The sequence below is a fragment of the Canis lupus genome, chromosome 34 (genome assembly GCF_011100685.1).
Source record: "Canis lupus familiaris isolate Mischka breed German Shepherd chromosome 34, alternate assembly UU_Cfam_GSD_1.0, whole genome shotgun sequence".
Lineage (NCBI taxonomy): Eukaryota > Metazoa > Chordata > Mammalia > Carnivora > Canidae > Canis > Canis lupus.
Window position 1 is genome coordinate 18,031,184 of NC_049255.1, and position 23,362 is coordinate 18,054,545.

At 41.8% G+C, this 23,362-nt stretch overlaps 1 protein-coding gene and 1 pseudogene across 5 annotated transcripts in view; both read left to right on the forward strand.

The window, feature by feature from the left end:
- Positions 1 to 23,362, forward strand: part of VPS8 (VPS8 subunit of CORVET complex) — a 257,836-nt gene that overhangs the window by 228,926 nt on the left and 5,548 nt on the right. Inside the window, exon 46 of one of the 5 annotated variants that reach the window (XM_038583606.1) lies at positions 2,794 to 3,123. The exons of the other annotated variants lie outside the window; for them this stretch is intronic. Coding sequence (XP_038439534.1) covers positions 2,794 to 2,814 — 21 coding nt within the window. The 3' untranslated portion in view covers positions 2,815 to 3,123. Of the gene's footprint in view, positions 1 to 2,793; positions 3,124 to 23,362 lie in introns of those variants that run through there. 5 annotated transcript variants of the gene reach the window in all.
- LOC100685109 lies at positions 22,061 to 22,497 on the forward strand (annotated as a pseudogene).

Genomic DNA, 23,362 nt, shown 5'->3' on the forward strand with positions numbered 1-23,362 from the left:
ACCAGAGGTGTTTGATCCACAGCAGAATATCTGCCATTCAGAGCTGTTTCTGAACTTTTCCTGCCATGGGTGAGAGGTGGGCTGATTAATTTATAGCTCCCCTGATTTGTTAGAATGTTATGAATCTGCAGTTGTATTAAACTCAAGTGACTTTTTCATTGATGTGTTGGCTGATTTCAGTTAGACCCTAACATCTGGGCTGAACTAGTAGAGTCTATTAAAAAAAAAAAAAAAAAGCAAAAACAAATTTGGACTTAAAGAAGAGACTTCATTCAAAAGAATAACTGCAATAAGAGGAGAGGCTTTTGCTATAAGGAGAGTGTTCCAACCTTAACATCTACAAGGGTGTCAAAAAATCAGGCAGAGGTGCTTGGCTCACAGAGTGTTTGATTTTTGATCTTGAGGTTGTGAGTTTGAGCCTCCACTGTATGATGGGCGTAGAGATTACTTAAAAGAAGAAAAAAATAACACCAAAGGGAATTTTTTTTAAAGATTTATTTATTTATTCATGAGAGACACAGACTGAGGAAGAGAGGCAGAGACATAGGCAGAGGGAGAAGCAGGCTCCTCATGGGGAGCCCGATGCAGGACTCAATCCCAGATCCTGGGATCACGACCTGAGCCCAAGGCAGGTACCCAACCGCTAAGCCACCCAGGCATCCCAGAAGGGAATTTTTTACAGGGGCTAGTAAACAGGGCTAGGAAGAACCTGATGTGGGGGAGTAGGTGATAGAATCAGATAGTTGATAGTTGGTTAGAAATGTCTTTGGTGCAGTCTGCCGATTCTTGGAAAGGACCATTAAGGTTGGCTCAGGTGTAGGTCAAGGGTTTAGGGGAGGGAGAGATGCTTAACTAAAGTTTGGTCATTAGTTAACAAACATTTTGTTCCACCGAATCAGGACAAACAGTTCTGTTCATCTTTTAAGAGGCAAAGAGTGGAAATTTGATGGGTCTGTGTCTGGCTTTGTCATAGGTGAACTTAGCGGCATGGTGGGTTTTGTCTCAGATTTATGGGGAAGAGTGATCTTTGCAGAAAGCTGTTTCCCATGACAGGGTATGGGGATTTCCTTAACTGCAGCTCTTCTTTAGGAACTAAGGGCTCAGGTGAAGCATAACATGGTCACAAGTCTGACTATGTTGCCATGTTCTTTCCTTATTCCTCTCCATGATTATGATCTGCAGTCCATGGCCTGGGCCTTTCTGAAATCTGCTTACTGATCCTCATGTAGAGAAATGGAAACAGTTACAGAGAAGGATAGTGGTGACCACTTGATTGTGATATTCACTCTTGCTGATAATTACAACTACAGAGCTGGAAACAGTTACAGAGAAGGACAGTGGTGACCACTTGCTTGTGGTATCCTTGCTTGTGGTATCCTGCTGATAATTGGGTGTATCTTCTGGCCTAAAAAGTTGAGACTAGATGAGGGTTTCAAAGGATCTCAGAGTTCTTACCAATGTACAAATCTATTCGTCACCCATTTCTTTTGTATTAAATGAATATTTTCTAATGTAGCATTTGGATTTCTTTAATGATTTTTTAAATTAATGGACTATTTTTTTCAAGAGAGAGAGAATGCAAGTGAGAGGCAGAGGGAGAAGGAAAGAGAGAATCTTAAGCAGGCTCCACTCTCAGCACAGAGCCTGATGCAGGGCTCTATCTCATGGCGCTGAGATCAAGACCTGAGCTGAAATCAAGAGTCAGACACTTAACCAAGTGAGCCACCCAGGCGTCCCATTAATGGACTTTTTTAGAGCAGTTTTAGGTTTTCATAGAAAAATTGAGCAGAAAGTACAGTTACCATACATTTCCTCCTGTTATTAATATCTTGCATTCCTGTGGTACATTTTATTACAGTTAATGAGCTGACATATACACGTTATTATTAATGAAAGTCCATAGTTTACATTAGAGTTCACATCTTGTGTTGTACATTCTGTGGGTCTGACAAACATATAATGAAATGTAGCCATTACATATCATGCAGAATCATTACACTACCCTAGAAATCCCATGCTTCACTTATTCATCCTTCCCTGTCAACTGGCAACTGCTAATCTTTTACTGTCTCCAGTTTTGCCTTTTCCAGAATGTGATGTAGTTGGACAGTATGTAGCCTTTGTAGATTGGTTTCTCTTACTCAGTGATTCCCACTTAAGGTTCCTCCATGTCCTCTTATGGCTTGATATCTCATTCCTTTTTAGCTTCGAATAATATGCCATTGTCTGGATGTACCAGTTTGTTGTTCATCCATTCACCTACTAAAGGACATCTTGGTTGCTTCCAGGTTTTACCAGTTGTCAGTAAAGCTTTACTGACCACACAAAACCCTGCACATAAGTTTTCAGCTCATTTGGGTGAATACCAGGGAGCAACTGCCAGACTGTATAGTAAGAATGTTCAGTTTTCTGAGAAGCTGCCAAACTATCTTCCAAAGTGGCTGTACTATTTTTGCATTTCCACACAGTGAATTTGAGTTCCTCTTGTCCTACATCTTTGTTGTCAGCATTTGGTGTTATCTGATTTTTGGATTTTAGTCATTCCAATAGTGGTGTCTTGAATGACATTCGATGTGGAGTTTTTTTCATATGCTTATTTGCCATCTGTATATCTTCTTTGGTAGCATCTTTAAATGTTTTTGAGGATATTTTTCTGGTTATTGTTTTTTGTTTTAGTGGTGCTCTAGGGTTTTGCCTATACATCTTAACTTTTCAGATTCACCTTCTGATTTAAAACTAGCTTAATTCAAGTTACATATAGAAATGTTACTCCTTTTTTTTTTTTTTTTTAAGATTTTACTTATTTATTCATGAGAGGCAGAGAGAGGAGCAGAGACACAGGCAGAAGGAGAAGCAGGGTCCCTGCAAGGAGCCTGATGCAGAACTCAATCCCGGACCCCAGGATCATGACCTGAGCCGAAGGCAGATGTTCAACCCCTGTGCCACCCAGACATCCCAAGAAATGTTACTCCTATTTAGCTCTGTTAATTTTTCCCACATTTTGTGATACTCTTATACGTAGTATGCCTATTAAGATTACAAACCTAACAATATATTGTGATAATTATTGCTTTACTATCTATAACCACTTTCTTAGCCCAATAAAGCTTTGTCCCTACCCACCTCCTTCATGCAAATATGTTACACATATATTGCATTTCTGCATTATGCCAACATTACATTATATACATAGTATTTTACAGTTGCCTTCCAGTTCTTTTTACCAGTTCTCTTTTGGTTTTTCTTATGTAGATTTGAGTTGCTTTCTACTAGTGACTGTGAACAGTGACAGATCAACTCACATTAGTATTTTTTTTTAAAGATTTTATTTATTTATTCATGAGAGAGAGAGAGAGGCAGAGACACAGGCAGAGGGAGACGCAGGCTCCATGTAGGGAGCCTGACTCAGGACTCGATTCCGGGTCTCCAGGATCAGGCCCTGGGCCGAAGGCAGCACTAAACCGCTGAGCCACCTGGGCTGCCCCACATTAGTACTTCTTATAAAGTGACCTGTTACAAGAACTTCTTTCATTTTTTGTTTACTTGGGGAAGTGTTTCATTCATCTTCATTTTTGAACAATAGTTTTGTTGGCTATAAGGTTATTGATTGGCAAGTTTTTTCTTGGAACATTTTGAATATGCTATCCCACTGTGTGTTGCTTCTGCTGAGAATTCAGTTATTAATCTTATTGGAGTTCCCTTATAAGTTGCTTCTGTTGCTTTTGCTGAGAATTCAGTTATTAATCTTATTGGGGTTCCCTTATAAGTAACTAGTCATTTTTCTCTTGCTGCTTTTTAAGATTTATCCAAGTCTTTGACTTGTAGCATGTTTTCTTTGAGATATTTGTGGATCTCTGGGCTCTTATCCTGCTTGGAGTTTGTTGAGCTTCCTGGGTAGGTTACTGTTTTTCAGTAAATTTGTAATTCTTCAGCCATAATTTCTTCAGGTATTTTTTCTTCTCCATTCTTTCTCCTCTCGTTTTGTTACTCCCATTATGTATTTGTTGTTGAACTGATGTTATCCTGCATTTCTAAGTTCAGTTTTCTTCACTCTTTTTTTCCCCCTGTTCAGGTTGCATACTTATTGATTTCTCTTCAAGTCCATTAACTATCTCTTCTGCCAGTTCAGATCTACTGTTGAGACTCTCTCCTGAATTTATTTTAGTTATTATATTTTTCAACTCTAGAATTTCCAAGCGATCCTTTTTGGTAAAAAAAAAAAAAAAAAAAAAAAAAATTTATTGATATTCTGTCTTGGTGCGACATCACTGTTATACCTTCCCTTACTCTTACTAAAAATATGCTTTCCTACATTTCACCCATTTCCTGTGTGTGTGTGTGGGGGGGATTCTGTTGCTGTTATTGTGGTTCGGGGGGGGAGGGATTTGCAGATAAAGTATATTTATTATGATTGGTTTTAAAGTCTTTATGTTAAATCTAACATCTGGTTACTCAGGCAAATTGTGTTGTCTGCTCCCCCCACACACACACACCTCCGCTATGTGATCATACTTTCCATCTTCACATGCCTTGTAATTTTTGGTTAGAAACTGGGCATTTTAGGTAATGTAGCAAGTCTGTGCATTGATCCTTCACTCCTAGAGTTATTCTTATTTGCTCCACTCTACTCCATTCTAGACTGCTGCAGCCCAAGATATTATAATTATTTCTAGCGACTGGCTGGGTTACTTTATTTTTTTTTAAGATTTTGTTTATTTACTCATGAGAGACAGAGAGAGAGAGAGAGAGAGAGAGAGAGAGAGAGAGAGGCAGAGACACAGGCAGAGGGAGAAGCAGGTTCCATGTAGGAAGCCCAACGTGGGACTCGATCCCGAGTCTCCAGGATCATGCCCTGGACTGAAGGCAGCTAAACCGCTGAGCCCCCCAGGCTGCCCCATGCCTGGGTTACTTTAATGAAGTCTTGTCCCCCTACCTATTCCCAAGTGTTAAAATTCTGATATTGCTTCTTAGGAGGTATAGATGTGGGTTTGCCCACAGACACCCTGGGATGGCAGTGGTGTTAGTAGGGTTCCCTTTCTCTTTTTCCCTGGCCAAACCAGCTGTTAAACTCTACTGATTGCTCCATTGTTTTCAACAATGGCTTGGGTACATAAATTGCTCTATACACTGATCCAGTAAAATTGTGACTCCTTGAAAGAATAGTTTCTGAGGTCTGTTTTCAATATTTGTCTTAACTTCCTTATTAGGGCTCTCACCAGCTATCATTTTCCCTAGTTCTCTTCTACCAAGTAGTTGGCCTGATGTAGGTTGTATCTACATTAAATCCATTAATCTCCCAGTTGCCTTTCACCACAACCTTCACTCTTCTTAAGAATACTCTTAGGTTCAAACTTCTCCACCCTCAGTTGCAAGTGAAGTCATTTCCTTTGAAAAGAGATTAGGACCTATCTCTTTTACTGTCTGCTTCTCCCGCAAGGAATACTCTGTGAACCAGGACTCTGCACTTGATCTTAGCCAAAAGGCCGAGAAGCGATTGAACCAGGACTCTGTTACTGGTTGTAGGTACAGTGGCAAGCTTCCCTCTGAATGACTTGCCTATTTAAGATTTAAATGCTTGTTGGAAGGGGGAACACCCTGAGATCCTCTTGGCTTGCCTCCCTGTGATGAAACCATTGCCTCACAAACTGGAGCATGGGTGATTAGCCACTATTTTCAGTGGACAGAACCCAGGATACAGCCAATATTCCACGAGTGGAGTTTGGGTAGAAGAAGGGAGCCCCCACCACTTCTTGACTATGCCTGCCTAGGACTTAGCCTCAGCAACATGTAGCTAGAAGCAAGATGCGAAATGCTAAAGTTCTGCTTCTTTTGAGAAGAAAGCTCTTTAGGAGTTTGGAAGAGAAGCTTGGTGTTCTTGGCTACAGCAGTCTGGAGTGGAGTCTCTACTTCACTAAGCTGGGTTGGGAGCAAGGAACAGTCTTGGTTCAGAAACCACATGCTTGCCTTTCTTACTGAATTTATATTGATTTTTAAAAAATAGTTATTTCTTCATTTATAGTTTGCCCTTAGGACCATTTCCAAGGTCTATAAAAGTTAGGTTTTTAGGAGATACACATACACACACACGCGCGCGCGCACACACACACACACATACATACATCCTCGGGGTGAAAAGGCCATCAGAACATCTCCTACTGCCATGTTAGTAGGAGTTGATCTGTCTCCTCATGCATTTCTAACAAGCAATGTCTGCCGTTGAGTGAAAAACACCTTGTGAGGCAGGATGTTCCATCTTTGAAAGTTCTTTCTTATTCTGGTTGATACCTCTCCACCCATTGATACTGGCCCTTCCTCTGGAAATCATCAAAAAGCTATCTAATTCTTTTTTTTTTTTTTTTTTTTTTTTTTTATGGAGCAGGCTTTAGGTAGTTGAGGTCATGAATCCCTAGCCCCTAGTCTTCTCCTTCCTGTCCAGACAGAATATTCATAGTTCTCTTCCTCACTCACCTCTACTCTATCATACCACATCTCTTCTGCTTCCACCACAGTACTTCAGGGAAGGTCATTTTAGAGCAGAGTGAGATCATCACTTTCTTTATTCTAGTTTCTCTAAATGAAACCAAAAGCACATTAGCTTTTTAAGCAGCCATTCTGCAGGGTTGACTCAATGAACATGTTTGTTGATAGCTGAAGTTTAAAGTATTGATCAAGCTAGAAATGGGTCTTTCCCTTCCAACAGTGTTCCCTGATGAAGTTATTTTTTTTAAGATTTTATTATTTTATTTATTTATTCATAAGAGACAGAGAGAAGGCAGAGACACAGGCAGAGGGAGAAGCAGGCTCCATGCAGAGAGCCCGATGTGAGACTCGATCCCAGAACTCTGGGATCATGCCCTAAGCCAAAGGCAGATGCTCAACTGCTGAGGCACCCAGGCATCCCGCCCTGATGAAGTTCTTAGGCATTTCCTACAATATACATGGCAGGGGTCTTTTTTCCTCTTCAGTATGTGTGACAGGGCAACTAGCAGCCTATTATTTTTGCATTAAATCAACTCAGTAGGCCATTCTTAATTGCACTGTGCTGAATGATGACCTATTTGTAAAGGTCATAGAATCCAAACAGTAGAGCTTTGCAAAGTTTGAGCTGCTCTAATGTATGTGTTGTTCTCGAGTGGCTGGTATACTGTTACTGCAGAGTAGAGCTTTTCCGTCTGGATTACTTTCCAAATCAATTAATGTGCCATTCCTGAAAGCTCACACTCCTTTCATATTGTATCAGAACATGGAATTGAGTATGCACAAGACCCAGTGAGAAGTCTTTCATTAAAGTAGAAGGAAAGGAAAAGATGAAGATGAAATGTGAGCTGGTGCTTGGTGCCATCTCTTCTCTCTAACAAAAGCCACTCCCTTGGGTCTTTTGTGTTTTGTTGTTTTCTGTACCTATCATAAGGGCATTCTAATTGTCATTTACACTGGTTTTTTTTCTCTTGTGCCATAAATAAGTTATAGCTCCCTGTTTTGTGTGAAATATCTGCTAATGGTAGATATTATTCCAGATATTATTCCAGATATAGCATATTCGTAAAAGGAGAGAGTCGTCTTTACATGGTTAAGTTGCTGAGCTTTTTCATTTATTGACTAAGCTAAGATTACCTTTTTATGGTACTGAATGGGGCAGTCCATATCTGCCTCTGGCAACTTCACAGCATAATAAAAGAAAATAAAACTATACAGAAATGCCTTTTCAGTCATTGGAAGGAAGAAATTCTCTAATCCCAGTGTCCTCTCTCTGCATTTCACTTAGCTCCAAGAAGCCCTCTATGCTTCCTGTTTGCCTCAACAGTATTGTCATTCCCCAGTCCGTGTGAACCTCCACTGTTCCAAAAGTCTTTACCAACCCCACGGGCTCCCTCTTCTGGGACTCTAGTTCACTCTTCACCTCTTCTAATGCTTGGAAAACTTGAGTGGCACCCTGTCACTAACAAAGTGAAGTCTGAATTGGTTTAGATTGACAGTGTAGGCTTTAGATGCATCACCAGCCCGCACTTACCTTTTTTCTTCATTAACCAATGGAAATTTCTCGTTTCCTAAAAATAACCAATCCCATGTCCATACATCTGCCTTTGTGATGCCTTGTTTTTAGCCTCTAGTTCAAATTCTACTTAAATTCATTTAAAAAGTATGTATTGGACACTTACTATGTAGCAGGCATGGGTCTAAGTACAGGGGATCCTGTAGGAACAAAACCAGTCTCTGCCTTCACACAGCTCCCATCCTGGTGGCAGGAGTAGATATTAAACAAATGAAGATACAGTATCTCAGATTTTTTAAAGATTCATTTATTTATTTTAGCAAGCACACAAGTCAGGGAAGTCAGGGCGGAGAGAGTGGGGGAGAATCACAAGGAGACTCTCTGCTGAGCTCAGAGCCTGACCTAGGGCTCAATCTCACGACCCTGATCAGGATCATGACCTGATCTGAAATCGGGAGTCAGACACTTAATCAGTTGAGCCACTCAGATTTCCCTGGTATCTCAGATTTTGATAAGGCTATGGAAGAAAAGCATTATGAGGGAGATAAAAAGGGAGATTGCTGTTTTTTACAGAGGGTCATGGAAGGTTGGTAGGTAATATTTTCTGTCTAAAAAAATGTGAAGGTGCAGCCCATGGGAACATGAGGGGAATGAGCATTCCGGAGAGAAAGAATAGCAAATACAGAGGGCTTGAAGCAGGAGAATGCCCAGTGTGTCCCAGGAATAATGAGGCCCCTGTGCATGGGCACACAGTTCAGTAGGTGTGGTGGTGAGTGCTCTTGGAGGTTCTCATCACCCTTGTGTTCTAGTTCACTGAGGAAGTAGAAGTCAGTGGGATCAGTTGACAATGTGGAGGGGGATGAGAAATACTGAAGGTGGGAAGAGAGGGGTGAAGATAGGAAATAAGCATATGGCATTATGGCACAGTGAATAGAGTAGGGAAGTCGCAGGGAGGCTGCTTGCAGTTTGTAATTGTGAATTTAAATGTCATTGAGCCGATCACCTCTTGCTCTGAATTTTTTTTTAATTTTTATTTATTTATGATAGTCACACGCAGAGAGAGAGAGAGAGAGAGGCAGAGACATAGGCAGAGGGAGAAACAGGCTCCATGCACCGAGAGCCTGACGTGGGATTCGATCCCGGGTCTCCAGGATCGCGCCCTGGGCCAAAGGCAGGCACTAAACCGCTGCGCCACCCAGGGATCCCTGCTCTGAATTCTTGTAGCAGTTCTTGCCCATTCTTCATTTGGCATTTGGCATACACTACCTTCTACTACTGTTTTTGGTGTCTGATCTAACTTTCTAACTTGTTATTTGTTGTTTTTCTTAAGTGTGTTATACCTCACCTGGCTCCTCTGCTTTGAGGCAACTTTCAATATGCACACAGCAGAAAAGGACAAAAATGAATAACTGAGAGTTATTCAGAAAAAAGGGAAAACATATCTGAGCAGAATTCAATAATAGCTTAAAGCTTTTGGAGAGGAGGAATGTTGAATGAAACCTTCTTGTAAAACAGGATAGTTTATTGAAACCAGAAAATATGTAAATGGTTACTGTAATGTTTCAGTGAAACCCACATTTGCATTGCCTCGGTTTTTGTCTTCATACTCACCTGGGTTCCTAGGAAGAAAGCTTTATGTGTACCCAGGACATTGATTCCTTACAGTTTACACTGTCCTCTCAGAAATACTTGGTAAGGACTACAGTGGTTGCCATGAAACTTGCTGACAAGAGTATGCAGAGGCCTGTGTGCTGTAAGTGGCTGGTATAGTTCACTCACAGGCCGAGTAGTCCTGGACAGCCCTGGATAGACACTGCGGGACCCAACAACCTCCTGAGCCAAGTGCAAGTTCATTCTACAAAGGATCTATAAGGATTTCCCCCTTGAGAAGTTTTTATTGATTGTCACACTTGTAAATTGTTCATGATGATCACAATGTATCTTTTTTTTCTTTTGGCCATTTTTTTTAAGATTTAAAAGATTAACCTTTTTTAAGATTAAGATTTAATTTATTTATTCATGAGAGAGAGAGAGAGGCAGAGACACAGGCAGAGGGAGAAGCAGGCTCCATGCAGGGAGCCCAGTGTGGGACCCGATCCCAGATTCTAGGATCATGCCCTGAGCTGAAGGCAGATGCTCAACCATTGAGCCACCCAGGCATCCCTCTTTCGGCTCATTTTAGATGCTGTTCCACTGTCTTATGGTTTGCATGTTTTTAATAAGTCATCAGTAGTAATTCTTACCATTATTTTCTTATGTCATGGATGCAGTGGCACTCTCTTCTCCCATTTTTCAGGAGAGTGAGAAGCATTCATGCCCTCAGGTGCTAGGAGTTTTAGCAACTGATAAGTTTCAGCTCATCCTTCTCTAGGAATTGTCCTCAGCTAAAGAGATCTGTCCTCGTCCGAAGCTGACAGCCTCTTCCTGAGAGCAGCCTGCATCTGATGACTAGTTGCCTAGTAATTGAAGAGTTATAAAGGTCAGAACACCTTGTATTAATGCAGGACAGTTCTTCAAGGCCATCTGAGCCCCAGAGCTCTTTGGATGACTGGGGACCTCTGTGGTGATTGCATCACAGTTTAACTTCTCCCTCTGCCCAGTTCTGCTTCCTTTACTTCCCCATAGATTTCCATCCCAAGCACCCACCAGTAAGTTCTGGTGTGCAGATCTCTACCTCTGGACCTTTTTTCCAGGGAAGCCAATGATAACATCATGTATATTTCTAATGCATTCTTTTTTCCCTCTGGCTGCCTTCCAATATTTCATTTTATCCTTTGTTTTCCGCAGTGATATGGCTAGGTATGGTTTTCTTTGCCTTCTTTCTTGGTGTTCCTTAAGCTTCTGGGATATGCATGTTTTTGATTTTCATTAGTTTAGAAAACATTTGGCTGATGTTTCTTCAAATATCTTTTCTGCCCCAATATCTTTTTCTTAACTTTTAATTACATATATGTTAGTTTCATGTTCCACAGATCACTGACACTTCCTTCATTATTTTTACCTTATTTCCTCATGCTTCAAATTGAATAGTTTCTGTTGACCTATCTTCAGACTCACTGATCTTTTCTTCCACATTATCAAGTCTAGTAAAATCATTTATTGAATTTTTCATATCAAATATTATACTTGTCATTTCTACAACTTCCATTTAGTTATTTTTGTCTTCCTTCTACTTAGAGTTTAATTTGCTTTTCTTTTTTTCCTAGCTTCCTCAGGTAGAAACTTAGATCATTAATATTATGCCTTTCTTGTTACCTAATACAAAAATTTTAAGCTATAAATTTCTAAGTACTACTTTAGCTGCATCCCACAGATTTTGCTAATGTATTTTCATTATCATTTCATCTTGAAATATTTTCTAATTTACTTTGTGATTTCTTCTTTCACTTATTGCTTATTTATACATATATTTTTAAGTTTCTAAATATTTGAGGCTTCTTTGGATATCTTATTAAGAATTTATAATTTAACTCTGTTGTGGTCAGAGAGCATACCTGTATGATATAATTCTTTGGAAAGTCAATGAGACTTTTTTTTATGGGCAAGCATACATTCCATCAATGTGCACTTGAAGCAAAGTATAATCTGCAGTTGTTGGGTGTAATTCCTATAAATATCAAGTGAAGGCATTTATTAGTGTTATTCAGATCTTGTGTATGCTTATTGACTTTTTTGGTCTAGATATCTTATTAACTACTGAGAAAGTATGTTAAAGACCTCCAAATGTGATTTTTGCTTTGTGCGTCTCCTTTAGTTCCTCCTAATCTCTAATAATATTCCTTGTATCAAAACCTGTCATCTCCACATATAGCCATTCAAGCTCTCTTATGCTTAATGTTTTGATTATATGTCTTTTTTTCCATCCTTTAACTGTCAATTTATTTTTGTTTTTGTACTAAAGTGCATCTCTTGAAAACAGTATATAATTGAGTCTTGCTCTTTTACTCCAATCTGACAGTCTTTGCTTTTCAACTGAAGGGTTTAATATATTTAAATTTAATGTAACAATTGGACTTGTCTGCCTTTTTTTTTTTTTTTCTTTTTCTTCTTAAACTTACCTGTATTCTCCTCTCTTACTTCTTCTCTGCCTTCTCTGGGGTTATTCAAACATTGTTTTAATACTGATTTTGATTCTTCTATTGCTTTTTTAGCTGTATCTATTTGCTTTATTATTTTAGTGGCAACTATAGGGATTACAGAACACATCTTACCACAATCTAATTAGAGTTAATATTTTACTCCTAACATAAAATATAGGAACTTTGCAGTGCTATAGGTTCATTTACAAACCTTTCATCATTTAGTACTTTTTATAGTTTCCATTTTTCTACTAGGGCTCCCTCATGTATTCGTTTATTAGGTCCATCCTTTAAATCTTTAAACATATTAAATTAGATATTTTAAATTCCTTGTCTGCTAACCCGATATCTCTGTCATCTCTGAGTCTGTTTTTATCTGTTCCTCTTTCCTGGTTATAAGTCATATTTTCCTACTCCACGTATCTAGAAACTTTTGATTGTGTGGTAGGCATTGTGGATGCTGTGTTATTGAGCATCTGGATTTTGTTGTTTTCCTTTAGAGACTTCTGAATTTTGTTCTGGCAAGCTATTAATTTACTGTTAAATCAGTTACGTATTTTAGAGGCTTACTTTTAAGCTGTGTTCAGGCAGGTCTAGGATGCCCTGCTCCTAATATATAGGTTTTTAGTAGTCTCATTGGTAGTCTCACCCTCATTGGATACTCAGGGTCTTTGTACTCTAGCTGATTAGTATTCCCATGTCTTTTTTTTTTTTAAGATTTTATTTATTTATTCATGAGAGATCGGGGGGGGGGGGGGCGGCGGCGGCGGGCAGAGACACAGCCAGAGGGAGAAGCAGGCTCCATGAAGGGAGCCTGAAGTGGGACTTGATCCCGGGTCTCCAGGATCATACCCTGAGCTGAAGTGCTAAATCACTGAGCCACCTGGGCTACCCCAGTATTCCCAGCAGTTTGCAACATCTAGAATCTCCCTTTAACTCAAAGCTCCCTAGCACCTGTTCTCTGACAGACTTCTGGAGTCTTGCCCACATATGTGTGGCTGAGTATTAGGCCTCAAATTTAAGGAAATTCCTATGTAGATTTTCAACTCAGCTTCCTCCTCTTCAGATTTACCCATGGCCCAGCCCCCAAACCCCTGTTTCTAATTCCTCAGTTCAGCAAGACTGCCATTCTACTTGGGTTCTACTTCCCTGTGCCACATTCCAGAAAATGTCTCCAGATAGAATTCCAGGGAAATGATGGGACTCACTTTGAATGTTTCCCTTCTACTGAGTATTACAGTCCCATTCTTCCTTTTGTCCAAAGTTAGAAAACAACAGCTTATATATAGTTTGGCTGATTTTATGTTGTTATGGGAGAGCTAGTCCAGTTCAGTACCATTAATTTATAATAGCAAGATTTGGAAGTCTCTGTAGTTTGAGGGGAATTTTTTTTTTAAGATTTTATTTATTTATGAGAGGCACGGGGAGAGAGAGAGGGAGAGAGAGAGAGAGAGAGAGAGGGGCACAGACACACGCAGAAGCAGGCTCCATGCAGGGAGCCCGACGTGGGACTTGATCCTGGGTCTCCAGGATCACACCGTGGGCTGAAGGTGGCGCTAAACTGCTGAGCCACCCAGGCTGCCCTAAACTTGCTTTTCCATGTGATTCTATATTCCTCTTATTTTTAGGTCTGTACAGTTAAGATGGATAGGAGTACTCAAACTGAAAATGTTTCAGCAGTCCTGGCTAGAAAGTCATTGAGGACCCTACCCTCAGAAGAGCTCCTTGTCAGAATTGCAAGCCCACAGTGGCATCCATCAAGATAATTGTTGGACTTTGTTTTCAAGTAGGCAACTGTTAGATAATCAAAGGGTAGCAAGACTTAATTACATATATGAAATGAATGCTTTCCCTGTTTTTATTTTTTTTTAATAAGGTCAATGATAAGACAAAGGAGGATTCCTGACTAGCAATAGAAAGATGCCACCCCACGAAGAAGTTACAAAGAAGCTTTCTTTGTAACTCTACTTCTTAGAAAAATAAATCAGACCAGATTTTTTTAGATTTCCTTTCCTGACAAAAAAGACCACAATACACTACAATGCAGAAACCTAAGTTTGCCCAGGACAGTTCCCTCCAAGGAGGAAAGGGGTGAGGGTCCCAAGCCAGTTGTCATCCATTTTATTTCCCAGGACTACCATTTTTTTTTCTTTTTCTAATGTTGCAGTACACTGAGGCCAGCAACATCCATCAGTCATTTTTTATTGTATTTGAGATTTGAGTTTCCCATGCCCATAAGGCAGTTGATGATCAACCTTTTATAATAATAATTCTTGTCAAGATAATAGGCAGGTTTTAATGCATTTGATCCAGAAACGATATTAGTTATTTAAAGTTTAAACCACATTCTGGGGACGCCTGGGTGGCTCAGCAGTTGAGCATCTGCCTTCAGCTCAGGGCACGATCCCAGGGTCCTGGCAGGGAACCTGCTTCTTCCTCTGCCTATGTCTCTGCCTCTCTCTGTGTATCTCATGAAAAATTAACTAACTAACTAACTAACTAACTAACTAACTAACTAACTAAATAAATAAATAAATAAATCTTTTTAAAAAGACCACAACAATACCAAGACCTTTAATACCATAATTAAAAGAAACACAGTGACTTCATGGAAGAACATGTTGGATTAAGTAGGCTAAGATGTGAAAGGACTAACAACCACCATTCCTGCAGCAGCTCAGTTACTGAGTGAGCAAGCGCTGCTGTCCAGCCCCTGTTGCGAGCACTGTGTGTGTTCCCTTATTCAGTCATCACAAAATCCCTCGGAGGGCCTTCCTTCTGTTATTCTTATTTTATAGTTCAAGCTACTAAGGTCCTGGGGTACAATGCTGTGCCCAAGATCATTCTGAGTGGCGGTGGAACCCAGACCTGACTTGGGCAGTCTAGTTCCAGAGGTTTCTTTCACGTGCCTTGCCCTGGCTTTAGTCTGGAGGAAACCAGATAGAAAGTCACTTTTTAGGGACACAGAAGGTTTTGTCAGGAGCAGAGTAGGACTAGCTGGGGGGGCAAGGTGCCTATGCCATGCTCCTGGAACACAGATGGCCTCTGATCTCTTTCTAAGATTCTTCATGATTCTGCTTTCTAGTTAAAAAACTCCTCCCATCAGGCCTGTGAAGTGTCACTGGAAGGCTCTGGAGAGAGAACAGCTGATGAAATGAGCTATGATGAGTAGTGTCATGCTTAAAAATGTATTTTTTATTGAAGAAGCCCAGTGAGAGCTGACAATGTTAAGGACAAAAGCTATGTTCTTAGAAAACTGGAACCACAAAAGACCCCCAACAGCCAAAGCAATCTTAAAAAAGAACAAAACTGGAGGTATCACAACCTAGATTTCAAGATATACTACAAAGCTGTAGTCATCAAATAGTATAGTACTGGCACAAAAAGAGATACAAGGATCAGTGGAGCAAAATAGAGCCCAGAAATAAACCTATGATTAAATGGTCAGCTAATCTTTGACAAAAGAGGCAAGAATATGCAACAGGGAAAACACAATCTCCTCAACAAATTATGTTAGGAAAACCGGACAGCAGCATGTCTTTCACTATATACAAAAACAAATTCAAAATGGATTAAAACCTAAATGTGAGACCTGAAACCATAAAAATCCTAGAAGAGAGCACAGGCAGTAATTTCTCTGACACTGGCTGTAGCAACATTTTCCTAGATATGTCTCCTCAGGGAAGTAAAACAAAAGCAAAAATAAGCCATTGGGATGACATCAAAATAAAAAGCTTCTGCACAGCAAAAGAAATAATAAAACTAAAAGACAACCTACAGAATGGGGGAAGATATTTGCAAGTGACATATCAGATAAAGGGTTAGCATCCAAAATATATTAAAAATGTATACAACTCAACACCAAAAAAACAAATAATTCAATTTAAAAAAGGGCAGAACATATGGACAGATATTTCTACAAAGACAACATACACATGGCCAACAGACATGAAAAGGTGCTCCATATCAGTCATCATCAGGGAAATGCAAATCAAAACCACAATCAGATATCACCTCACACCTGTTAGAAGGCTAAAATAAAAAACTCAAGAGTCAACAGGTGTTGGTGAGGATGTAGAGAGAAAGGAACCCTTGTGCACTATGGGTAAGAATGCAAAGTGGTGTAGCCACTGTGGAAAACAGCATGGAGGTTCCTCAAAAAGTTAAAAATAAAACTACCATAGGATTTAGTAATTCCATTATTGGGTATTTACCCAAAGAATATGAAAACACTAATTCAGAAAGATATATGCACCCCTCTGTTTGCTACAGTATTATTTACAATAGCCAAATTATGGAAGCAACCCAGGTATCTGCTGATAGATGAATGGATAAAGAAGATGTGTGTGTGTGTGTGTGTGTGTGTGTGTAAGTAATATTATTTAGCCATAAAAAAACAATGAAATATTACCATTTGCAACATGGATGGATTTAGAGGGTATAATGCTAAGTGAAATAAGTGAGAGAAGGGCAAATATCATATTTCATTCATATGTGAAATTTAAGAAACAAAACAAATGAACAAAGAAAAAAAAGAGACAAAAAAACCAAACTTTTAGATACAGAGAAATTGATGGTTACCAGAGGGGTTATGGGTGGGGGATAGGTAAAATAGGTAAAGTGGATTAAAGAATACAGTTATCATGATGAGCGCTGAATAATGTACAGAATTGCTGAATCACTATGTTGTACACCTGAAACTAGCACAACACTGTATGCTACTATACTGGAATTAAAAATTAAAAAAACAGGTAAGTTCTTCAGTGAGAGACCTCACACAGAGCAAACAGTGATCCCATGTGAAGATAGTTTTGTGCATACACTAGGTGCTCGTGCACATTTTCTGCCTTCTCAGAAGAAATTCTGAACTTGGCACTGACACTAACTAGTGACACTATTTAGTTGTGTTGCTACCCTTGATATTAGTTTATCTCATCCATACAACAGAGAAAATATCTGCATACCCTACCTCATGAGGCTCTTGTAAGGGGATTAAAGTGGTCTCTGGCTTTATTCTAGTTACTTTCATGTTTAATGCACACATTAACCCAATGTGTGCATTAGCCTTTACTGTGTCTAATTGACACAGGAGAAAACTGAGGTTCAGAGATGTTAAAATACAGCTTATAAGACCCACAGTGGCTCCTGATGTTAGATCTAATCCTATAGCCCACGGTCCCACGCTGGTGACAAACGCAGTGTGGTATGGATGTATAAGGTGTTATGGACTTCCCACAGACCATCTGAACTACTCAGTGTGATGAGAGTGCATGTACCCAAGTGCCCCACCAGGATCCTTGCTGGAACCATCCAGAATGTTAGCACATCACGCGGTGTCACTAAGTAAAGGAACACAATAATTTTTGTTTGGCTTGTCTACCCATCTTGCTCCCTCACAAAAATAATTGTCCCCAGATGGGTTTAAAGTCTCTGATACCTGTATATTCTACATCTCCATGCTTGGCTACTCCCTGCCTAGTCTGCTTTGAAAGGCGACCACCTGGGGAAGACCTGTGGTGGCAAAAACTAATAGTCTCATTATGCCTAAAAAATGACTTGTAAAAATATAGGCAACTGCAAAATGTGGTTTTGCTTTTTTTTTTTTAAGATTTTATTTATTTATTCGTGAGAGACACAGAGAGGCAGAGACACAGGCAGAGGGAGAAGCAGGCTCCCTGCAGGGAGACTTGTAGCAGTCCCAGGACCCCCAGATCACACCCTGAGCCCAAGACAGATGCTCAGCCACTGAGCCACCCGGGTGCCTCCATGGATGGGAATTTTAAGAAACGTGTTTTCTGCTTGCAGGGAGGAGGGAAGTGTCACTTCACTCTTATGTCTGAAGCCAGGGTTTCATTTTAGGCAAAATACTAAGGATGTCTAGTTGGAGACAGCTTAGGTGGTGGCATGGCAGAAGTCTGAGGCCTGGAACAGACAGAAAGATTGAAAAGTGAGGCCAGTGGCAGACAGGGAGAAAGGGGGTAAATGGGTTCTCCTTCTCCTCATCCTGCTCCACCTCCAGCTCTGTGTCCCTGGGCAGGTTGCGGAAATGCCCGCAGAAGGCTCCTGGAGCAGGGGAGACCAGTAATTATGTTGCAGAATGATAGGAAGTGTCCCACATCTCTGGCAAACTCGGTTTGGCCTGCTCATGTGCTAGTGTGGGCAGATGATTAGGGAAAGAAAGGTTGGGGTTCTATTTCAGGACCTCATTATTGGAGAGATGCCGTGACTGCCCTGTCTCCCTGCCCGGTGTGGGAGCCTCCATATCCAGGATCCCCAGCATTATCGTTGTCCCTGTTCCTGGGAACCCCATCTCGGGCAGCAGTGGGTCACAGTGGTTTCCCTGTAGCAAAGCGTGCTGTGCTTTCAGTCTGTGGATCCCGAAAGCCTGGGTGGTTTTCTTACTTCCAGCCCTCGCCTTCCGCCACCTGTGCGCGCCCGAGACTGTGCTGGCGCTCCAGGTAGCTCGCGCCCCTCTCCCCGGAGCTCCCCTCCGGCATCAGGACCTGGTTTTCCACCAGCGTTCCTTTCACGCTGCGGGCTACAGGGTCACCGGGCTGTCACTGTTTATCCCTCGGATGTTCAGCCTTTATCACCAGACTTCATGGGAAGGAAACAGTGTGCTCTGGCCGACAGCATCCAGTGTTTCCCCTTCTCTTCCAGCCGGAAAGTCCCTGTCTTCGGGTCTCTGCTGGTGGCCCAGCTGGCCTGGGAACCTGGGACGGCCGCCCCTTGTTTCTGGTTTGCTCCCCTGCGATTGCCTTCAAACCTCGTTGCTCCCACTTGTATTTTGTGCCTGACACTGATTTGGCAACTCTCTGTACAGCATCTCAGCCTGGCTCTTCTTTCTCTCGAGGGCTGTCAGGGTCCTTGTGACGCAGTCTCTAGTGCCAGGAGTTGGTTGCCCTACTTTGCATGCGATCGCACAATAAAAGCAACGAGTAACTTCAGTAAATGTTACTTTCTTGAAAGCTTCATGCCCTAAATGCCAGTTATCTCATGGAAGTCTTTGCCGAGTGGCCGAGAGTGGCCCGTGGTGGCGCTGCCGCTGCCATTTCATAGATGAGAACGTAGACTTGGGAGAGTGCTGCGACCTGCCCAGGTGATGTGGGGAGCTATGCTGGGGTCAGAGCTCAGGCTTCCTGAGTGCAGCCCACTGTTCTCTCTTCTGGGGCGCGTCTCTAAGGAGTCTAGATGACCCAGTGGCAGTCTTCACTGCCACTTACTACACATCAAATAGGCGCCAGGTCCCAGCTCACAATAGTTCTGTAGAGTTTACAGAGAAAGACAGAAACAGAGAGAAGCGATATAAGTTGGCCAGAGCCCCTCAGCTAGTTGTTGCAGAATCCAGATGGGGTCTGGGTCAGTCTGAGCGAGCGCCCCGTATTCTTCCTGCGTCTAGAGGGCTTGCGAAAGCTCTGGTGAACTTGTAGCAGGGAGAAAATCTGCTTGCTTGCTCTAACCCTCCCGGCCTCCAGTTGAGATCTGATTAAGTATTTCACACATGCTCTGTGCCAGGTGCAGCACTGGCTGCCGGAGAGCAAGAGAGATGGAGGCCCTGTCCCTGGGGAGCTCTGGTTCTCTTGAAGCTTCCCCCATTCCCCATTCTCTCTCTTCAGCATCCCTTCCATTGCTGCGGGTGCCAGTGTGGACCTCACTGCTCTGGGAGGTCTCCTTCCTATCCCTTTCAGCAGCTGCGTTGAGGACTAGGTATGCATGACCGGTGTTGCATGCAGGCTGGCTGTGTATGTGGTGCCCACAGCGTCCCCCCCGCCCCACCTCCTGTGCCCCCTCCAGCAAACACCACCAAATGAGGACCTATAGCATCCTGGCCCTTTACCATGTGCTGTAGGCATTACCTTTCTAATCTCAGCCACTTTCTGGGCACAGCTCTTATCAAAAAACCCAACTAGCTCATAGACAATAGCTAACTTGCCTATGAATGTAATCTAGTAACTGGCGATGCCAGGTTTGGGCTTAGGCAGACAGCTTTAGTGTGAAGGTGTCCCAGGCCCTTGGGGAGCAGGCCTGGCCTCCCTTCCACAGGCCAAGGTCACGCCGGATGGCAGAGTCTGTGCTAGGAAGTATTGGGGCAACAGTAGAAAGAGGCTTTTAACTACAAGTCCCACTTGCTTGGTAAGTTTTCCTATCTTCTTAAAAGAGGTGGCACTTATGTTTTTGACAATTTAAAAATAATCCTCTCCCTAAAGGGAATTAAATAAAATGAAATTGATATTTCACCAAAATATAAGACAAACACACCAGAAATCACAATCTTTACAAGTCCAAGTCTTAAAAATAGGGAGACGAATGAATGCCAGTGACTTCACGCTGGGCCAGGAGAGCCAAGTGGCTTGCCTGCTCAGACACCTAAAATGGACAGTTCCAAGTCACCCCAAAATAAGTGATTCTTCTGCAACTGATTTTTGAACATTTGTTGGCTGTAGAGCATGGGGAATATAACGGAGGAGACAGATGCACAGAGGATTCCACTGTAGTGGATGCACCCTAATGGCTAGCACGGGCCCTGGGGAAGCTGCTCTGTTAACAGGACTGGGGTGCACAGGGAAGGCATTCTGGAGAGTGTGCCAGAGCCGAGGCTTCCATGTCTCATATGCAAGAGTGTAATCTAGGCTCAGAAATGTGGTAGTATCAGGGATATTGTGATGGTTTATGTAGATGGTGTGATAGCATATTGCAAACAAGGCCTACCCTGGCAAATAAGCAGTAGAGTTATTACATATCTCAGTAACCTCTCAAGCTTTGCTTATCAGCACTCAAGAAGGTGAAATCTTTTTGTGGGATTTTAATGTCCCACAGATCCTGGGACATTAAACAACTCTTGTTCATCTTTGTACCCCAGGCCTGATAATAGTAGGGACTCCAGAGATGTATGTTAAACCAGAGAGCTGGATCTTACCTCATGAGGCCTAGGGGAGATAGGGCGGGAAGCCTGCATGGGCAGGATACAAACCAGCTAAACAGGTCTCCTGTGCACAAGCTGACTTGCAGAAGCCTCTCCCTCCCCTCATTATCTCCCCACCCCATTTTTTGAGCCTGTAGAACCATGGAAATAGCATACAGAAACCCCTGCCTCAGTGATTTATTAGTCATTTTCTGTATACTTCTTTTTTAAAAATACGGTCTTATTCCAGAAAGGATTTTAAGACAGGCGATCATCTACTAGGTCCTAGGCATGTCTACAAATAGCTCATCCGTTTTGCCTCAAATGACTTGTCTTTACCACAGAGACAGTATGGCCCCACCAAGAATAGGGCATCTCCAACCTACGGTGATTTTGCTTCCAGAGGATTCCAGGGCAGCTCCAGCAGCTGCTCCTTAGTTGAGTCTGGTTGCCCAGGATGATGGCTTGCACGGTACTATAGGACCTGTAATCCTCAGTTACTTCACACCCATGGAACAGCCATATTTGTCAATATCTGAAGGATGCTGTCATTGGAAACCCCTTTTTGTGGCATTTCTGAGGAGTTGAAGGGCCTAAAGGAAGAGTAAGACCCCGACAAGCCATGTCTACATACATCTCTGGACAGACCATGTTGTTGGAAATTATAGGTCTGTGTGTGTGTCTCTGTGCTTACCTATTTGTTCTCTTAGCAGAGGGGGACTAGGGTTTATAAGGTCAAGGCCCTGTCTGGGACTCTCAATTTACACAATCTTACTCCCTAATTTAGTAAAATGGGTGTAGTACTTTGCAATTCCATAAGATTCAAAACAAACCATATGGCAGAAATATCCTTATTAAATTTTCTTATCATATATCCAAGATGCATGTGAACCTAGTAAGTGTTGAAAACGAACATCCCTAATCTGTAGGTGCCTTAGGAAAAAAAGAAATGCTAATGGAGTGGTTGATTTGGTACAGTTGAATTAGTAAGAGGTAAAATACAATGTTACCACAGGACTCAGGACAGAAGTCTCTGGCCATCCTGAGCTGTTCTAGCAATACAGATTAGCACCTGGCGAGGCTCGAGTGGCTGGTGTCGAGATGGGCAAGTTCATGAAACCTGGGAAGGTGGTGCTGGTCCTGGCCGGACGCTACTCCGGACGCAAAGTGGTCATTATGTCATTGATGATGGCACCTCAGACCGTCCCTACAGCCATGCTTTGGTGGCTGGAATTGACCGCTATCCCCGAAAAGTGACAGCTGCCATGGGCAAGAAGAAAATCGCCAAGAGGTCAAAGATCAAGTCTTTTGTGAAAGTTTATAACTACAATCACCTCATGCCCACAAGGTACTCTGTGGATATCCCTTTGGACAAAACTGTCGTCAACAAGGATGTTTTCAGAGACCCTGCTCTTAAATGCAAGGCCCGACGAGAGGCCAAGGTCAAGTTCGAGGAGAGGTACAAGACTGGCAAGAATAAGTAGTTCTTCCAGAAGCTGCAGTTTTAGATTTCTTTCAGTCATTAAAAATAAATTAAAAAAAAAAAAAAAAAAGATTAGCACCTGGCTGCTCAAAGGGTGGCCCGCGGACTAGCATTCTCAGCATTGCCTGGGAGCATGTTACAAACCCAGCACCTCAGACCCCACCCCAGACCTGCTAACCAGACTCTGCATTTTAACAAGTTCTCCCAGTGATTCTTATGCTCATTAAAATCTGAGAAGTACTGGATCAGAGAACACAAGTTGGACCATCATTTGAGTCTGCACTTAAGCATCAGCGAGCAAACTCCCAGGGGTGAGAGCTGTTTATTCTCTGCCTAGAATAGACTCATCTGCCACATAGTGTTTCCTGGGGGTGAAAGCGTGATTCTGTTTTTAGCACTGGCATTTTCTCTTGATGACCTGACCTTCACTTTCCAAAATGAGTTGAGTTGGCTTCCAAAATACAATCCAGTAGGATGAAATAAATAAGTGAAGAAAACTTTATGTCCAAATAATAATAATAATATAAAACTGGGTTATAATTGCATACAAAGATGTTTGCCACCAGGTCCTAAGCAGTTGCTAGTTCTGTGTAGCTAACCATTTAGCCCTGAGCTCCCTAGTGATGAAAACAAAAAAGAAAATACAATTAGTAACAGGTTTGTGTCCAGTACAGCTTTTCTCAGCAAGGTGTGATGGGAATTTCTTCAGTGGATCACCATTAAGTGGCCTGTACTATCCACATTTTTGTAAGAAGTATAGTAGTATATTTCATGAGATTTCACGACATTTTTTTTTCTTCTAATGTCCCTTTAAGGCCACGGTCTGTTTTATAAAAGTACCTCTATAAGGAGAGACCTTTTTTGGCTCTTGCTGCTTTATCATATGCTAACTTGGCATTTAAACC